The sequence below is a fragment of the Erythranthe guttata genome, chromosome 8, assembly GCF_056151865.1.
Source record: "Erythranthe guttata isolate IM_541 chromosome 8, IM_541, whole genome shotgun sequence".
NCBI classification, from domain to species: domain Eukaryota; kingdom Viridiplantae; phylum Streptophyta; class Magnoliopsida; order Lamiales; family Phrymaceae; genus Erythranthe; species Erythranthe guttata.
In genome coordinates, this window is record NC_142540.1 from 3,131,503 (window position 1) to 3,150,518 (window position 19,016).

A 19,016-nucleotide genomic window follows, 5' to 3' on the forward strand; every position below is an offset into this window, starting at 1 on the left:
TTTTTTATTTTTTTTTATTTTACTGTGGCGTACCTTTTTGTATTTTAATATGATTTCTTGATTTTAATTATTAGGATAAATTACAATCACCTCCTTGAAATAAAGTGTAATTACAAAACCCCCGATAAAATTGTTAAATTGCTTTTAGACCCTCTGATAAATTTGATAAAATTTCCATTCCCCCAAATAATCAAATCCCCAAACAGAGAGAAACAGAAAATCCATCTTCCTGCAAGTGAATCGAGCAATCGCGAAATGGCAAGCTCTCTGCAACGGCTGGCTGGTAATTCAGGCAAGGCTTATCGATCGGCTTTCTCCTCATTTCCGAGAGCTTTCTCCACCGGAGATTCATTGGTGGAAATCAAAGCCGGCGAGATCGGTATGGTCTCCGGTATCCCCCAAGAGCACCTCCGCCGGAAGGTATTATCCTCTTCGTATTTTTTTTCTTCTTCTGTCAGATTGAGTTGCAACTAACTGTTCTGGAATAGACAGATTAATTGTTTTTTCTTCTATATTTGTTCATCTTAAATTTTTCCTACCTGGATTAATTCAGTAGCTGTAGCTATAATTAGTTTGAGATTTAGGTGAAATATTTCTCTGAGTTAATCTTTTATTGAGATAGGTTCTGATTGTGTCACCTGCTCGAACTGCTACTCAACAAGGATCCGGAAAGGTTGGGGGATGGAAAATTAATTTCATGTCCACACAGAAGTATACCTCTCTCTCCTCTTTTCACTTTAGTTATGCATTATGTTCTGCTGTTTGCTCTTCTGTTCTGTATGCAATTCAAAATTCCATTTATACTTGAGATGAATGAATATCAACGGTGTTCGATTAAGACTTCGAAGCCAGCTCAAATCATTCTATTTTTAAATTAATGGCGTTAGCTGATAGCCATGTTTCACTCTATGGAGTCTGTTCTCAGTCTATTTGGATATTTGCAATTCAACTTCCTTCTCGTAAATCTGTAATCTTTAAATTCCTGATTTTGGAGGATGACTGGATGAGGACTGCAGGATAGGTGAATTCCATTTTTTTTTTCTGATATGATCATGTCTCAAAAGAAACAACTTTGCTGATAAATTTTGCATAATGTTACTCATCTCTATAATCAGAAAATATGTGACTGTTGCAGATGGGAAAATCCATTGATGGGTTGGACTTCCACTGGAGACCCATATGCAAATGTCGGTGATTCTGCACTAAGCTTCGACAGCCAAGAATCTGCGGTGTCATTTGCTGAGAGACATGGTTGGGAGTACACGGTACGGCTATTATATTTGTATTCCTAGTGAACAAAATTATGTTAAGTTCTATGCATTTAGATCTTTATATCTTTCGTATAAGGGAGGGGGGTTGGTTCTTGAACATTTTCTTAAGTTCTGTATATACTGTTTAGACCCTCTTAACGAATGGGAGAATATTGGCTTTCAACATTTTGCTAATCTCAAATTGCATTCTTCCCATGGGGTAGGGACCTGAATCATCTACTGACTACTTTGGAAATTCAAGAAGTTGGTACGACATATTTAGTATAATGAGACGTAAATAGAAGATGATAGCTAGATACACTGTATGATTCATTTTTGGCTCTCTTGGAATTTAAGAAACGGACTTCTATTTTGCAATTTCTGACATTCACTAGAACTGGTGACTGGTAGATATATGTCTTTATTCTGGTCATTTTAATAGGTGTTTTCCCTGAGATTGTGCGACATTGCGGTGTCGCTTTATTCCAAGAATAGATTCTTAATTATGAGTACCTTGACATGAAAATGACATACAAGAATGATGTGATCATTATAGATGATTTCCTTATTTATATCCTAGCTTTTATTGTTGTGTCCAGTATGATGCTTGTAGTGCGCTAATCTGATTGATAAGCATTTTTTATGTGCATCGTTTATAATTATCAGCATTAAAAAGAAACCACACTGACTCATATCTTCATATTGCTTTTCATTTTCAGGTCAAGAAGCACCAGACTCCCTTATTAAAGGTTTGATATTCTTCTTAAATATGTTTCCTTGTTTTACTGGAATTTTATTTATATGAAGTAAAAAACTTCCTGTCTGTTCTAAGTACTGTCAATTCATGTTTTCCAAAATGTAAAGAAATGAAAAGTGACCATTAACACCGTTATAATTTGGAAAGAGAATGTGCACATTCCCAGTGGTATGGACTATGAAGGCTAGTCATTTTTAATCATGAAGTCGGTTTATCTGAAGTTCCACAAAGCATTATAAATGACTGTTTTGGTCCTTTAATACTTGGATAATATTGATGAATATTAGTATATTTCTTGTCAAATAAAAGAAAAATAAAATGTATTTTCCTTGGCCAAAATAAAATAAAAAAACGAGTTCTATCATCTGACTCTAGCCTACTTGTCTTGCTCTGGCAGGTGAAGACATATGCTGATAACTTCAAATGGAAGGGTCCTCCGAAGACAGAGGAGAACTAATTTTAACTTCCCAAATGTCTTTCCTTCTCGAGCTGCCATAAGATTCGGTACTTCGTGTGTTGAGCAAACTGGATTCTTGAATTAATAAATCATATAAACCTTCCCGTGACATCTCGTGTTTCTTTCACTCGAATAGATTGTTTTATTCTCGTCGCATTTTATTTCATCATGTGTGTTACTTTGTATAACAACATATGCAGGGTTCTTCGTTGATTTTCCGACTAGAAATAATTTTGAATCTCTTTGGCTATTTTGGCTGTCATACCAGAGTAGTAAAACGTCACTGAACTGGATGAATATCATTGAAATCAAATGAAATATGGGCGAAGGAGAAACAAACTATTTATTATTAATTTATTACACAACATTCCTCCCACCGTAATTTTGAAAATCACCTGAGGTAAACATATTTCAGACGATATCATGTACAGTTATATCCTACCAAATTCGAATACAATAACTCATGCAGGCGTGTGATATCCAATAGCTAGCGGCCAAGTGCAACTCGAAGACATAATAACAGGACAAAAGACCGAATGAAACAGTTTTAAGCTTGATTCTTTCCACCTTAATATCCTGTTTTTTCATTGCCAAAAAACTCAATCGGAACACGAAGATGTTATGACACGCAGGTGCTTGTACTGTTGTCCAATGGTGCAAAAGCATTTGGACGAACGCCGCTCTTATCAGGTACAAGTTTCTTCATATAATACTTGGATCTACGAGATATGTTGATCTTTTTCCTCCTCTCCTCTGGTATGTAATCGATCGAGCACTCAGAGAAGCCACGCCTTACAAACCTGTTGTAAAATTGTATAATTTCAAATCAAAAGCACAAGACATGAAATTTGTCCCCTAAAAGCTGTATCTATTCACACATATACACACACTATTCTTCAATAATTTGGATTAAGAAAAAAAAAATAGAACCACAATAACAAGAAACCTATCTGCCGGCCGTATACCATCCAATAACAAGTTGCACGAAACTCCAATTGGGATTTTTGTAACAACATTTTTGTCTATGGTCCATTGCCTATCTCATGGTTCCATTACATATGCATAAGAAAAGGCTAGTTTCATTTTTTATCGAATGGTGGTACGAGAATTTTTCTCCAAGATATGATATACCTCAAGTGACTTCTGATTTCAGCGTATATAGTTTAGGGTGGTTAATGATTCACTGTTTTTTTTTCCATTGTGAATGAATGTATATTAAAGGGCGAATAATGTGTTTTAAATCACTGGTCGAGCTCATACTTTCATCGTTATTGTTATAAAATGAAATCCTGAACTGATAAATAAGTGAGATTACTAGGATCAGAATGGCGTACCAATCTGCCATACGTGTTGTCAGTACGAAAAGCATTTGCAGTCCAAGGGAAGATGCCTTCTTCTCTATATAATCTGAAAGACAACGTTAACAAACACAACTCAAAGAGACGGAAAGAAAGTTCTTCAGTCATTACCTAGTAATTTGTCTCCCCATCCTTGCCCTCGGCATTCGGGAGAAACAGCAAAAGCAGCTATCTCTCCACACTTGTCTTCCGAGAAAGGGAAAAGACCTGCACAAGCAATAACATGGCCTTCTCTTTCAACGACTGTGAACGAATCCAACCCTTCAAGTAGCTGCACTCCGAAAAATATAATCAGACTCACAAAAAACGATGTACAAAACATTTCAAAACATTAAAAATAACATGGTAGGTTACACGTAGAAACCTCTTCCTTGGTCCTCTTTATCAAAGTGCCAGATTCCTCTAAAGGTAGCAAAACTTGTGTGATTCCTTGAAGATCTGTGCCCCTAGCCATCCTCATCCCTTCATAGAGATTGCTGACGATTCGGCAGAAAATATTCAATAACAGAATAAACAGTTTAAAGGAAAACAAAAATTTAGCTTTGTAATATGGGAAGATATCGATTAAAAGAGGTAGAGACCTAGCAACCATTGTACCAACTCCGTCTCTTTGAAACAATTCTTTCAGTAAAACTCCACCGGTAGTGCCATCCAATAAATGAACTCGCTGAACACCACCCTGATAACATTAAGTTATAGATATAATAAGAAAGTTTGCCCCGATATTCAAATGGAAGTTGGTATCAATACAGTAATAAACAAGGATACTTAGCAGAATATACAATTTGTTACTACTGATTAGGAGATAATCATTAGATTCCGGAAACTTACTCTGCAAACAAAAGCTGCAGCAGCTAATTCAGAAAGATAACCATTTAAACGACTCGCTCTTTCTTGGCCTCCAATAGCGAAACCCTGTTCATTGGACCAAAATCCATTCCCACTGTCAAAGCCAACACCATTTTGAAACTTGGGAGACTGACCAAAAGCCTTCACGTTTGGAGAAGGGACTGTATAATTTGAATCATCGCAAGCTAGAGAAGCAAGATCGTCTTCAGCTACAGCTTTTACATAATTTGCGGCAGTCTCACTTTGTTTAGCTCGTTCACGAATTAATCTGTCTGCATCTTGAAGGGATAAAAAACAAATACGCCTTCCGGATTCATCTAGAATCGGTCCATCTATTACGCAAATGAGTTTCTCTGCTCCAAGAGCCATCGCACACGCTGTAGCAACTTCATAAGTGCTGCGATATAGAAGAGAAATAAAACTGGTTACAGGACTCATTTGCGTCAATTCATCATGCCACCACTCAACAAGCACTCAACCGGTTAGAGAAGTTTTCTATGACACCACTCAACAAGCATGTCCAATTCATCATGCCTATTGCTTAAGACGAATAAAAAGAAAAAGAAAAGCATTCTTTTGAACACAAAAATAAACGCATATTAAACAAGCCTGTCCTTGATAGCCCACCATGTGTTTTGGTGAAGGGAAATTAATAGAAGAGTATTCAATTTAACAACAAAAGTGAAGCATAAATTTTCTACGGAATATTCTGAGAATTCATTAAACTTATCCTGCACACGGCAAGAGATACCTATCAAAAGCGGTAGAGCGTACTTGCAATTTAGCACTTCTCCAGAACTTGAATAACCCAGATCACTTAAGAGAACTATGCAATCTTGATCGAGCCTCTCACGAATACGAGAAACATCAACTTTCTTGACTTCACCAGTTGACGCATAATCAATCCCAAACACTACTCCTCTTCTCTGCCGAAAGAACAATGACATCTCATCATAGAAGCAAGAAATAAGAAGGAAAAGAAAAAGAATACAGCGACTACGGAACAAATTTAATAAACACATTGATTAACTTTAGTTGGAAATTCAATCCAGAAATTGGCGAATAAATAATCTTACCTTAGCAGCCAGAAAATTACCACTGGCAACACTGACACCATTATACCAATGATCCTTGTCTCCATGACGACGAACACCACTCAAAGAAGGCCCGGGTGATAGTTTCATCTCAATAATAGTACGAATCCTACCCCATACGTCCATTGCAGCACTAAGAGAATCGGAGTCTGTTATTCTATAGCTACCAACAAATTTGGGTTCAGATCCTGACAAAAAAGAAAAAAATGTTTACCAAAACAACACACAACCGAAACAACGAAAGCTCTGACATCAGCAAGAGCTAATCCTAACATTTTGAAAAAGAAAAAGGATTCTGATGAACAAAGGTCAATTAAGTTTGAGAAGAGACACATGATCTGAACCTGATCAGAGGAAGCACAATGTGTTGAATCTGATTACCTCTTTCAACGAGAAGCCTGTCAATTTGAACATGAGTGCCAGGAACAAGTACGAATTTGATTCCCAACCCATGGAGCAAAGAAATATCCTGCACAAAGGCTCCACATAACAACATAATCACAAAAATGCCAAAAACGTGCAATGCATACATACAACATAAAAAAAATATTGAAGCAGAAAAACGTGCCATTAGAATATGATCCAAATGAGGACTATCAACAATCTCGGCAGATATTAAGACCACGAAAGTGCTGCCTCTGTGAGCTAGAAAATACGGCCACGCCTCCCGAAAGAACCGGACGAACAGGTCATCTTTAACAATTGCTCCCGTACTGTCAGCATCTCCCAATAGATTGATTTTCTCCTCGCAGCTACTATTAACCTCGAAATTCGAAACTTTCACCGATTGGATTCCGACAAAATCAATTTTCGGAATCAAAGTTACGCTAGGGGAGAAAGTAGATTTACGAAGAAGGCGGCGGTAGTTTCGTATCGGAATGCCGGAGCTTAGAGATGCGGCAGCCATTGTTGGATTAACTGTCCCCGAGAATCGCGGTTGATCAATTGGTAACTCGGTGAAAAAAGTAAATCTATGTTAACCAGTGTTGCCGGCGATGGGAATGGCGGCAAAATGGCGGGGATTGGGGTTCCGGCGGGATGGTTGAGTGGTTTTCTGGTGAACGGCCATTCTCGAATTAAATGTTTTGTTTATTTGGTTTATTTATTGATTCTTAGGTTTGAATTGAGTGAGAGAAAATCTGGTTTGAAGTAAATAATGCAGTTGAATTTTACACATAAATTAATTATTTGCCCTTTATTTTAAGAAAATGCTGACAATAACAACACTTCTAATTCATTATTAATTCATTTTTCGTATACCAAAATTTCAACACGTGCAAATATAAATATGCTTTTTATCAATTTCAAAATTATTTTAAAGTAATTTAACTGAATAGGTAATTAGGTAATATTTCGAGGTAATTAAATAATTTTTACAAGCGGTAATTAAATATTTTTTACAAAAATACAAAAATCGAGACCAAGTAAAGCTCGAAATCGGTAACGAACGTATGATATCAACAAAATGCTTCAGCAAAAATTCACCAAACACATTCAGATATGCATTGATCAGTCAATTTAGCTAGTAAATGTTTGTAACAAGTGATTTAGGTCAACTGGTCAGCTTAATCAGAACACACACATACAAAATAACCTTAAAACCATCGGAACCATCTCGTCTGCTTATCGGAAGTTTCTTTCTTCGGAGCCAAGGTAATCCTATCTGCATGTGAAACGGCCCACCTGCTAAAATCCGGTGAAGAAACAAGCTCTTCTAGAGCTTTCCGTGTGGAGTCTTTAGTGAATGATTCCCATTCACCCTTAGTAAATTTTCTTCGATCGGGAGTTTCGTGGAAGGTTGAATAGAAAGCATTTGAATCCGACAATCTTGTAGGCGATTTACTCAATGAACCTAATAGAAAAAAAAGTCGTTATAATTTATAGTAATTGCAATTTCGTGATCAAAGAAAAGCCCACCTCGAACTGGACTGTATGGAGCTCTAGTGGAAGGCCTGGAGGCAGACATTTTGGAGACTGGCGACGTATAGGAATCCAGAGCTTCTCCGAGATTGAGCCCACGCAAATTCCTGTGAAGATTTTTTTATTTTATTTTTTTTCACATAAAAAGAAATCGAAGAAACGGTAGTTTGAACAAAAATGAAAAGCATAACTAATTCACTTAAAAAATCTCACTTGTAGACGCGACGAATGACCTTTCGATGGGCAAATCTCCTCAGCACTGAAGAAACGACAATTCCACCTAACAATGCCTCTGCTGCCAACAATGGATCTACGGAACTCTGAACCATATTTTGTACATTATTTCATTTCTTCTCAAATGGAGAAAATTACAGTGACTCATAGGTAACGGGATATTATGTTTATTATATTTGTTAATAAAGAGATAGAAACCTGAAGGATCATGACACAGGCAACAATTCGAATTGACCAAGTGACGAAATGAGATACACCAATATCAATAGATCCATCCTCTGTGAGAACGAGTTTGCGTACGACCCAAAAACCCAGCCAAGCTCCGGTAATTGCAAGGAAAACCAATAGAAATATAGCCAGCTGCATCATACAAGTGGCAGCATGTGTTAGCAGTTAGCACAATGAGTAAAACACTGTCTTCAATACAGAGAAAAACAGAGCATCCAATAATATATATTCTTTTTAATCAGAAGGATTGAAGCGAGAGATGTGACTTGAAGTTGAAATAATGGGACAGAGGAATATAGCTGGTATGTTGTTCGTACATAACATATATTGAGATTAACCAACTTTCCATGAAAAAAAAAAAAAAAAAAAACAGAAAAAGATTGTTTCATTCAGGATGCATTTGATTCCTTAATATTTTGCTTAGGAGTAGTTTAAAGTGGTGATCCTCTTTCGAAAATTACGTAAGATCGTTTCAGAAAATTTGAACAGATAGAGCATACGGAAGAATGGACATTTCAAGTAATACACACCTGATTGTATAGTGTGCTCTCAACATTTAATTTGGACGGAGTTTCTTAAATAGCGACCCAATGTGAAACCAAGTTCGACAACTCATTTATTAGCTTGATGGAATTGGCCTTATAATACTAGTATATATACCTAAAGCTTGAATATGCATAGAATAAAAGATATTTTGCAGCTTTGCAACTGTTGCATGATAATCTATTCATTAGGAGAATTTGCTATGAGAAACTTACATACAGGATTGTACATGTCTTCAGAAAGCCCGATCTCTACCAAAAGTGATCGCAACAATCCTGGCAAATAGCGAAGTAGAAAAGATCCCAAACCAACCTGAGCACAAACGAACCAATTACTCATTATCACGGAAAATCACCAACATAAAAGATAAAAAGAATAGGATGCCCTGAGATACGAATATACATACAAAGCACGAGTACAGAAATATTGCAAGTGAACTCTTCCGACCAGTTGGAAGAAGCTTCATCCCCTGTCAATGAACTTAAAAAATAGTTAGTGGCCGTAACATGAAAGATGAAAACACTAAGCGATAAATATGATTTTATGTAGCATGTAATAATACTGCTTGGTTGTGAACGTATGTCTATGTACAGAATCCTTGAACTTAGAATATGCATATCACTCGACAAATATTCACCGAATAGTTGCAGATCATTTGTTGATAAAGATAAATGTAGTAACCTGGAAAAGGACCATTAAGATCACAAGGAAAATCCCTATTATCATAGCACCACTGTAGTAGAAAACTAAGGATTTGCTGAGCCACGACGCCACACACATCAAAGCTGTTCCCAAAACAAGGAACAATACCCGGTACGCAAAAAATTCTGCAGAAAGACATCAAATATAATTTAACAACAAAGAAAAGGAAAAAGATAACAAAAGACTACGATGAAGTGGTCATGGGCAACAACAAACCTTCATCGATAGACACCTCGAGATTTTCTGAATAAGATGCCACAGTTCTTACATCCAAGATTTTGTGATCAAAAGGAGACATCGACTTAATCCATAATCCCTTATTAAGCCGTTCCCACTGGTCTTCAGGGCACATCCCTACCGCAAGAGATACATTCCTGAACAATACACCTTAGCTGTTAATATATACGTATACAAAGTATTTTTCCATACTTCATTATGATGTAATGATGATATTATGCAATGACTTGACAGAAAATCGCTATGACAAGGTGTGAGCCGTATAATGTAGTCTGGTTTGACGAACTCACCTGTGGAAACAGATCTCGATTTTTGCAGCATAACCACTTTGGTTTTCACATGAAACTTTAACCTTCATGGAATTAGCAAACTTGCTCATGTGTTTAATCCTTGGCAAACCATGAATTAGAACTCTCTCGCATTTTACTTTAGCTCCAGGCTTGAGACCTGGAGATTTTTCTACTACCAGTGTTGGAGATAGCTGCAGAGTCGTAGGCCCGGAAACAACTGCAAAACCAAAGAGGTAAGATAAAGATTAAAGGATTGTAATATATGCATAAATAAGTAAATACAAAGAACCAATTCAAATTCAAATCGTGTTGAGGGGGACGAATTCCAATTCTCTGGAAAAATCAAATTTTACAGAACCAATTCCCGCTAGATTAACAAACACAAGCAGGTTTTGAGAAAGGAATACAAAGAATTCTGCAAAACGAATCTACAAACTGATACCAAAACCTTAAAAACCCAAAATAATGCACAAATTAAATCACGCATCACAAATTAGCATAATGTAATTAATTTTTTTTCCCGAAACGCTTACGAACAAAATTATCTTTATTCCTGACCTAAACCCATACTGTAAGTTCGGACTTCATTTTTGTTTCTTCAGATAAAAGGAGTGGGGGGAATAATTAGGACACCTAATAATCGAGAGAGCTTACCTAAGGAGAATTCAGTGACGGCGCTAACGGAGGGAAACGCCGGAGATAATATGAGAAGAAGCCATAGACATAGACACAGAGCCGTTGGAGTTGCAGTACCCATGCTTGTGAGATGAAGGCAGCTGAGAATTGATTTTAAATTATTTTACAAAATTTGTGAACATTTCGAATAAAAGGTTTCTTTATGGGCCTATGGCTGTGCACTAGAAAAGTACCCCAAAAGAATGAGCTAATAGCATAGACGCCCCCTGTATTATTTCTAATTATCGAAACAAACCCCTGGTTCATAAATTAGCAATTACCCCCTGTATTGTGTTTGACATAGCATACAGCCCCCTATTAGCCCATATTGTTGTTGACTTAGCGAACATTACTATACTACCCCTAGTAAAAGAAAAAAGTAAAATAACTCAAAACACCCAAACGAATTCTCTTTGTCTTCTCCTTAATCCGCCTGGCTCTTTTTTCTTTTTTTTCTACCTCTTTTCACCCTAACCCGAGCATCCAAAAAATTTGGCGACGATAGACGAATTTTTGTACGACAGTTTCGGGTTGTGCTGAATTTGGGTGGATGCAAGATGTGAGATTATGACGGAGATTATTTTATGTCTGTTGGCGTTGATTGATTGACCGATGAATTTGATGTGGTGAAAATTCGAACAAAATTATGAGCGGAGAAGTCCATGATCAAAAGTATGAATTTTGGGTTCGGGTTAATTTAGGGAGAAGGCTTTCTGAAAATATTAGGGATTCAATTGAAAATTTTGAGAATTTTATTATGGGACTCATCAAAATTCTGCGGTGAGTCTATAATTTTTATAATTTCTCATTTGTAAGGGTACTTTTGTCTTTTCAAGTTAAAAAATACATCCCTAGTTGCATAATTTGCGCGTGCGACACACGATAAGTTGTCAGATGCTTTATTGACTTTGACTAACTTTCATAGGGGTTAGTTGCTAATATTTTTAACACGAGGCATTTTTCAGCAATTATAGATTATATAGGGGTAGTATTTGCAAAAACCCAAAAGAATTGATACAAATTTGAATTACATTTTACTCCTTGCGTTACTTTTTAAACAATAATTTCCCTTTTTCATAAACAATAATTTTTTGTTTTTTTAAAGTTGTGGAAAGAGGCATCAAGTTTTACTCCTTGTATAAAGTTTTTCAGAAAAAAAAAAAAAAAAAATCTAAAATGTGATTAATTTAAGGTCGAAATTAATTATACAAGTTGGGAACAAAGATACTTATACCTTTAATCACATGGTTAACCCACAATCTAACACTAAACATCCTCCTATTCAAGGAAAAAGGTAGGCATTAATTAATTCTTTTTACATATCTGAAAAGGCCCTTGGAATAATATAATCACGTGCTACAGAAAAAAGGTGATGCTTGATAGTTGATTCCATCTTTGCATATTTATTAGTGAAAGAGCCATGGATACTTGATCAAATCTTTTGCTTTTCAAATTCCAAGCTCTGTAATTGTCTGTAAAGCTGGTCTCCACTGCCCTCCACCACCACCACCACCACCACCACCAGAATGCCGCCCTACACCGCCTCTTCCTCTGCCGCCGCCACTTTGCCTTCTTCCGACGTGGCGGTGTACATCCGTCTGAAAATTCGAAACCATTATATGTCAGGTAACAATATATCTGATTTATAGCAAATGTCACATTCAAGAATCAAAAGAAAAAAAATTAAAGAAGCATGCAGAAACAGAGAAATAATTAAGGACTTGTGATGAATTAATTTATCATTGTCTGGGACTGGATGGTAGTTAGTTGGTGGAATTCATTGCAATTTATTTGAGAAAATAAAATAAATAATCTATGAGATTTACTGATTAATTAAATAATTACCATCTATTGATTGTCAGTTGATGACACCAGTAATAAAATTACCCCCCCAAAAAGCTAAAATTAAATAAAATCACAACAGCATATAATAAAAAACAATTGTACTGAAAAACTAATAATTCATGGAATCTTCAAGATTCTTTGGGTTGAGTGAGTGTCCCTTGGCAGTTTAAATACCTTGTAAATTATGCACTAGTTTCAGCTTCACAGCCATTAGCCTTTTCGACCATGCTCTGTGATTTAAATCTAGAATATTTTATTTGGATATTAATTTACATTTTTAAACACATATGAACAAAACAATAACTAATTCATTATTATGTCTTTTATAAATCTTTTCGAATCCAATAAAAAATATAATATTTTTTTAAACTTTATTCATAGGTATGTGATGTCAAGGAAATTAAAAAAAAAAAGATTATTAAGAATCAAATGCAATAAATTACCTTTGTGGAACCGCCGTTTGATGAACTTGAATTGGAGTTGAGATTCTGATTTTTGTTGGTATGATCGAGATTGAACGCTCCTCTCAGCTTCAACAGCTTGCCGAGCTTGGCGCACTTTTTTGCAGCAAATTCCTTCATAACCTCTGTAAATGTACACAATGCACAAATTCAAATGAGGAGAAAATTAACCCCAAAATCAGAGATGGAAAGCTGTAATTATTAGGGTTGTTATTTAATTATTTAATTAATTAATTAATAATCGGACCTTCGAAGCTTACGAGCCGATAAACCTGTCCGAGGAGCAGGGTATCGTCCGGCCGGAGGAGTTTGAGCTGCTTCACCGTCGTTCCGTTCTCCGTCCTCGCCGCCGGCGAGGCGACCACCAGCGCGACGTAGTGGCCGGGGTTGGAATTCATGACCTCGTCGGCGCTCAAGGACCAGTAGATCCTCTCCACCCTGTTTCCGCCGTGTTGAATCACCACCGTCGCCGCCTCCGCCGCCTGGCAGTTCCCCATTTGTATAAATTAATGTCCTCCGCCGCGCGCGCGTCGATCGATGGTGGAAAACTAAAAAGCACGGTAGTACTGGAGAATTGAAATGCAAAATATAGTGAGATTTAAAAAGCGGAAGAGGCGGAGCAGAATAATAATGAGGCGGAGAAGGTGACGCACAATTCACGTTTTCCCGACGTGTGAAATGTGCAGTGCAGAGAGCGAGAATCCAGAGAGAGATGTGACAAAGAGAAAACCCTGCTGCTTTAATATCAGAGCCTTTTACTCTCTTACTTGCGCACACACGAAATTGCTATTAATGCAAAAGATTCTCTAAAAAAAGAAAATGAAGCGGAAGCTAACAGTACATACAAATAAATGATATTTTATATATAATAATAAATAAATGATTTGGATATATATATATATATATCATATATATACACACACAAAATATATATATGTATCGAGCGTGTGAATGAAGCATAAAAAAGAGTACACATTTATGATTTTAACATATATATATATATATATATATATATATATACCAGTGTTCTAAATATCGGTCGTGGCGGTCGATATATCGGCCGCCATATCGGTATCGGTTATAAACTTTACGATTTTGTTGAGGCGGTTTGGAATATCGGTTTTTTACGGCGAGGCGGTTTGCGGCGGTTTTTTGGCGGGTCAAACCGATATACCGGTCAACAAATCGGTTTTTTTTTTTTTTTTTTTTTTTATAATTAAAATGAAAATATGTTTTGATTTTTTGTTTTTCTCCAATTCTTTCAACTTCCAAAACCAAACCAAGTACTACCCCGCAATTTATGCTTTGTTGTGTTTATATTAATTGTTGATGCGAAAGACTTGCGTGGTATTTGTATTTCGTAATAATCTTTTATTATATTATGATCTTATTGTTTTTAAATTTTTGTTATTTATTGAGTAATTAGAATTATATAATAACATATGAATGATAGGATAGAATTATGTTTAAATATTCTTTTATATATATTTTGAGTATTTACAAATAATATTTAGAAATATATTACACTAAATTTAAAAACCAATATATTTCTGATTTATCTCCGATAAATCACCGCCGCGCCGATTTATCGTGTGGCGGTCCCTAACCGCCACGTACCCGATAATTTTAGAACCTTGATATATACACTGATTATGGGTAAACACTTTTTATATATATATTAACATTGAAGAGTGGAAACGTGGAGTGTTAGATCTGCTAAACCACCTGAGAATTGCGTGAGAATTGCAGTCGTCAATTACATATTATATTGTATAAAATAATATTATTCTACCTAGTTTTGTTAGGTTTGTGATTAATTATAATTGAGTTCTATTTATTGTTTAGCTTTAATAAATTTCTGGGCCAAATTGAAACTTTCGAAACATTTCAATAAATATATTTACAATATGATCGGATCAATTTCAAAATTATGGCCCATTAAGTAGGTGTAACCCAAAAAGGCCCATATGAGGCGAAACTCACATGAAACTTCCGTCTTTAGTATTCCACGAAACTAGGCCTTTGATAGTAAAGTCCCACGAGCGAGCCAGAAAATAACTTCCGTATCGAGAAGATGACCGCAAGCTAGCGAGAATGCAGCCCCCTAAGCCATGTGACAATATTTAATGCACGTCCAATTAACTGTCATGTTCAAAGAAAGCTTGTTGATGTGCGGCTATTTGATGTTTCGGTATTCACTTGAGATGACATAATAAATGTTATAAAACAATAATTTGAAATTCGGAGATATTTTACTCGGATGACTAGATGTACAGTGTAACTGAAATGGAAAAGGTAGTACAATGCCAAAACAAGGTAGTACAATGCCAAGCAAGGTAAGAACAAAAAAGAAACCCTAACATTTACTACTTAAGAGAGAATATATTCTCAGAAAAATTATTGACTTGATCGTCGGAGTGTTAAACTCAGTCAGAATCCGAACTCTACCTTTCTTTTGCAGATCCCGCACAACAAAAATCACAATGCAAAGGATATTAGAGAATTGTCCTTATCACGATATAAATTACGATACAAAATCACCGAATTATACAACTCAAATAAAAAAAAATATAACTCCCATTAAAAAAAGTCAACAATTAGTGATCCTAATAATTTTGCTAACTTTATCATAAATTCTTATTTATTTCTCTTAAATATTATCTTTATAGTTGGAGTGACGTTCCAATTATAAACAAACATAAGCTATATATTGCATGCAAGTATATACCTAAAATATTCTACACGTAAGTTTAGTGCTGGACCGCAAACTAGGAAAGCCAACCGGTCTTTATTGCATGCAAGTACTTAACTCCAACTTTGAAAATTTTGCCCTATCATGTATTATTTATTTTTCACCTTCCCAATAATTCAAATTTAAATTTGCCGTAATAATAAAAGCTCAGTTTCAATAAATTCAAAAAGATTGTTATTTAATCAGATCTACGATTAAATTTACCTAATATAAATAACTAGATGTAGTATTCAGCGCGATCATAAACATTGTATTAATTGCTAACGCTAACAAAACATGGCATAAGGGCCCGTTTGGTTTGTCCAGTTTAAAATAAAATCTTCTTCCAGCACTCAATTTCCAAGAAGTTCTTGGATTTATGCAAAATTACCTTGGGAAGGGTTTGTCTAGATATTTTTTTCTTTTTACCCCTTTTTTCCTTTTTAAATTAACAAACGGGCCCTTGTTGTGAAATAATTCCCATTAGCTCGTTTATCGATTATACGAAATTGAATTCAATAGATATATAATATTACTCATTTGCAAGAGATGGTTATGGCTTGAGAAATGCATGATGAAATTCCCACTATGGTAAATTAATTAGAGATATATATATATAAATATAAATATAATTGTGTTAGTGGAAAAACCTAGAAACACAATATAGAGCAAAATATTCTTTTTCATTAGATGATATATGAGTATACAATACATTTTTCTTCCTCATATTTATACACAAGAAAATGCTTAGTCACTAAGGACACATGTCCACACCTAGTTGTTCATTGCTCTAAATAGTTACACATGTAAGGACACATGTCAAAGTCATATTCTCCAATGTGCTAAAGTCCACAATATTATAATACTCCCCCTTGGACGTAGCACTATTGTATCGACTGAATTGATGCCTCATTAAAAACCTTACGTCGGAAAAACCACATGGGAAAAAGACCGAACAAAAGGGAAAAAGAGTGCAACATATTATCACTATGTCTTTGCTTTACACATTTTAAATCCGCGAGAGTATAACAAAATTCAGTGAACCATAAAGATGACATTAGAATGTCTGTTAGACGTATGTCCATTCCCTCATGGACAACCCTAAGAAACGAAAATTGATAGTATTCATAACCAGTAAATACATCTAATATAATCATTCCCATACACTGGGAAGAATCAATATTTTTGACAAGGCACACATTATACCGAACAATTTTGTTGTCATTATTCCTCTTACGAACAAAACCCCATTTATATCCAGGGAGTTTATATTGTTCGGAGTTGGTACCATTAGTCCGTATTTATTTCGTTCCTCTATGAAAGACAATTTCGATTTAATCGCTTTCTCACATTTAGGCCAAACTCGGCTCTGCTGACATTCTATTTTTTGAACGTGATTCACTGGATTAATCATCCCGAAATTTTATAATTGTAATTGCCCTTAGTCGAGAGGTTAATCTCGACATATTTATCCAGAGCATGTTTATCATGACTCGTTTATTCAGTGGATTTAATTCATCCATATGAGTGTGAGCGTGTGCTACAAGGTACTGATATTTATCCCAAATACTGCACAAAATGTATCAAAATTATTTTGATCGAGTTTCTCCACCACTATCCATTCTCGTATGCACGGAGTATAGTAACTTGTGCAGAAAACGTGCAAAATCGTATTGCACGTACATAATAAACACACGCGAGACCATCTATAAGATGCTTCTTACAAAATCATAAATATTTGAAATATTTATCCAAAGATTGTATTGATCCATAAATATTACCAATCATTTTTCATTAAATGGTATATAACGAATCTCATTAATATAAATAATAGAAATATTGTTCGGACATTGGGATCCCTTCATCGTTTAACAAATGTCCTTTAGTATATTATGTATTCCTACACATCATTATATTTTATGGGCGTCTCCATACTATCATGCTAAAATCTGAATATTTCAGGATTAACTAGTTTATATGACATGTTGGTGTAGTAATAGAAAACTCGAATTAGGACACAATACAATACAAGAGCTAATGCTTTTAATCAGTAGAACAATTGTGTATTCCGAAGCCATAATCTCTATGGAAAGTAATTTAGTTTTACTTCGTGCTTTGCGCAATATCACACTCAATAAAATTTAGAACATATTAAATTATCAATGTGACTAATACATTGTCCGGGGAGATATTTAAAATCAACCTCGGGAATGTATATATTTCAGGGGAGATATGCAAACTCTACTTCAGGAATATTTCATCTGAAGGAGAACTTCTAAAATTCGACCTCGTGAATCTGTCACTCGAGGGTGATATGTAGCTTATTATCTTAATTTCGAGAATCAGTCCGAGAAAGATATATAACTCAATTTCAAAGTTCGAAATTATAATATATAAACAATAGTCTATTATGTTTGTGTTTCACATGTACATCCATATTAAATAATATATGTCCATAAAATACTAACTCAATCTTGGGTATTTAACATCCAAGAGAGAGATATAATCTCAACCTTGAGAATTTCTCATTCGAGGAAGTTTGCGAACTCGATCCCGGGAATTTAACATCCGAGAGAGATATGTACATGTTACACAATTAGTAAACATATCAAATTAACCTTGAAATATTACCAATATCATCAGGGGTGTATAAGCTCGACCTTGGGAATGTTTCTTCCAAGAGAGTATTACTAACTTAAACTCGGGAATAAATCGTCCGAGCTAGATAGTCGTAAATTTTTATTTGGGGAATATATAATTAAACTCGACCTCAGGAATGTATCGTCCGAGGGAGATATTATAAACTCGATATCGGGTATATGTCGTCCGAGAGATATATATAAATTTATCTTAGAAATTAGCTCAATCTCGGGAATAAAATCATCCGAGAGAAGTATTTAAATTTGACGTCATTTATATTTATCTCGAGAAAATATTATAGGCTCAACCTCGGTTATATATCGTCCGAGGGAGGTACGTTCATAAATAAATAAATTCAATCTCGAAAACCGTTACATCGAGAGAGTTATATCATAACCATTAAGAATATTATCATGCATGATCTCAAATATATAACTTTTACTCATAGGCCAAAATATATTTTGTATGCAATAAACTCATGAGTTTTAATTTATTTTGACCAAATGATTATCTTGGCGGAAATATCTACATCCACTCTAGTCAAATTAAGAACATTTCGAACCCCATATTTAATTTTATAATGACCTTTCAATCGACCCTTAACAAAAATGTCCATCGTTTATATGGGTACATCACCTAATTATTTTTATTTTAATAACCTCACTGGCCTTTGAGGGGAATCACAACTTTTAGTGACTCTACGGGTATCACACCCGAAGTTATATTTATGGCTTCTATATCGGCC

At 35.3% G+C, this 19,016-nt stretch overlaps 4 protein-coding genes across 4 annotated transcripts; 1 reads left to right on the forward strand and 3 right to left on the reverse strand.

The window, feature by feature from the left end:
- Window positions 1-14: 14 nt before the first annotated feature.
- On the forward strand, window positions 15-2,714 carry FRO1 (NADH-ubiquinone oxidoreductase-like protein). The gene is made up of 5 exons (XM_012998622.2): window positions 15-420; window positions 623-711; window positions 1,136-1,265; window positions 1,970-1,999; window positions 2,405-2,714. The coding sequence occupies exons 1-5, from the start codon at window positions 256-258 to the stop codon at window positions 2,462-2,464; spliced, it is 474 nt and encodes a 157-aa protein (XP_012854076.2). The 5' UTR covers window positions 15-255; the 3' UTR covers window positions 2,465-2,714.
- A 76-nt stretch (window positions 2,715-2,790) lies between these two features.
- Window positions 2,791-7,028, reverse strand: LOC105973562 (putative amino-acid acetyltransferase NAGS1, chloroplastic). The gene is made up of 10 exons (XM_012998601.2): window positions 6,334-7,028; window positions 6,147-6,234; window positions 5,748-5,953; window positions 5,446-5,597; window positions 4,654-5,068; window positions 4,404-4,501; window positions 4,187-4,298; window positions 3,934-4,093; window positions 3,799-3,871; window positions 2,791-3,264 (listed from the first exon to the last, which is right to left on the reverse strand). Exons 1-10 carry the CDS (start codon window positions 6,670-6,672, stop codon window positions 3,084-3,086), a joined length of 1,824 nt encoding a protein of 607 aa, XP_012854055.2. The 5' UTR covers window positions 6,673-7,028; the 3' UTR covers window positions 2,791-3,083.
- An 88-nt stretch (window positions 7,029-7,116) lies between these two features.
- LOC105973574 (transmembrane protein (DUF2215)) lies at window positions 7,117-10,749 on the reverse strand. The gene is made up of 10 exons (XM_012998611.2): window positions 10,574-10,749; window positions 9,920-10,136; window positions 9,609-9,766; window positions 9,372-9,517; window positions 9,097-9,159; window positions 8,910-9,002; window positions 8,118-8,279; window positions 7,899-8,005; window positions 7,683-7,792; window positions 7,117-7,617 (listed from the first exon to the last, which is right to left on the reverse strand). The coding sequence occupies exons 1-10, from the start codon at window positions 10,674-10,676 to the stop codon at window positions 7,361-7,363; spliced, it is 1,416 nt and encodes a 471-aa protein (XP_012854065.2). The 5' UTR covers window positions 10,677-10,749; the 3' UTR covers window positions 7,117-7,360.
- A 1,005-nt stretch (window positions 10,750-11,754) lies between these two features.
- On the reverse strand, window positions 11,755-13,816 carry LOC105975814 (DUF4228 domain protein). The gene is made up of 4 exons (XM_013001058.2): window positions 13,554-13,816; window positions 13,148-13,466; window positions 12,883-13,025; window positions 11,755-12,192 (listed from the first exon to the last, which is right to left on the reverse strand). The coding sequence occupies exons 2-4, from the start codon at window positions 13,395-13,397 to the stop codon at window positions 12,043-12,045; spliced, it is 543 nt and encodes a 180-aa protein (XP_012856512.2). The 5' UTR covers window positions 13,398-13,466; window positions 13,554-13,816; the 3' UTR covers window positions 11,755-12,042.
- Between the last annotated feature and the right edge of the window lie 5,200 nt (window positions 13,817-19,016).

Coding starts and splice junctions, on each gene's coding strand:
- FRO1 (XM_012998622.2), top strand. CDS start 256: ATGGCAAGCTCTCTGCAACGGCTGGCTGGTAATTCAGGCAAGGCTTAT. Junction 712..1,135: donor AATTTCATGTCCACACAGAA/GTATACCTCTCT, acceptor TGACTGTTGCAG/ATGGGAAAATCCATTGATGG. Junction 1,266..1,969: donor GACATGGTTGGGAGTACACG/GTACGGCTATTA, acceptor TTTCATTTTCAG/GTCAAGAAGCACCAGACTCC.
- LOC105973562 (XM_012998601.2), bottom strand. CDS start 6,672: ATGGCTGCCGCATCTCTAAGCTCCGGCATTCCGATACGAAACTACCGC. Junction 4,299..4,403: donor GTTGGTACAATGGTTGCTAG/GTCTCTACCTCT, acceptor CCGAATCGTCAG/CAATCTCTATGAAGGGATGA. Junction 3,872..3,933: donor ATGGGGAGACAAATTACTAG/GTAATGACTGAA, acceptor GTTGTCTTTCAG/ATTATATAGAGAAGAAGGCA.
- LOC105973574 (XM_012998611.2), bottom strand. CDS start 10,676: ATGGGTACTGCAACTCCAACGGCTCTGTGTCTATGTCTATGGCTTCTT. Junction 10,137..10,573: donor CGTCACTGAATTCTCCTTAG/GTAAGCTCTCTC, acceptor TTGGTTTTGCAG/TTGTTTCCGGGCCTACGACT. Junction 7,793..7,898: donor GTCATTCGTCGCGTCTACAA/GTGAGATTTTTT, acceptor AAATCTTCACAG/GAATTTGCGTGGGCTCAATC.
- LOC105975814 (XM_013001058.2), bottom strand. CDS start 13,397: ATGGGGAACTGCCAGGCGGCGGAGGCGGCGACGGTGGTGATTCAACAC. Junction 13,026..13,147: donor TCGGCTCGTAAGCTTCGAAG/GTCCGATTATTA, acceptor GTACATTTACAG/AGGTTATGAAGGAATTTGCT. Junction 12,193..12,882: donor CAAACGGCGGTTCCACAAAG/GTAATTTATTGC, acceptor TCGAATTTTCAG/ACGGATGTACACCGCCACGT.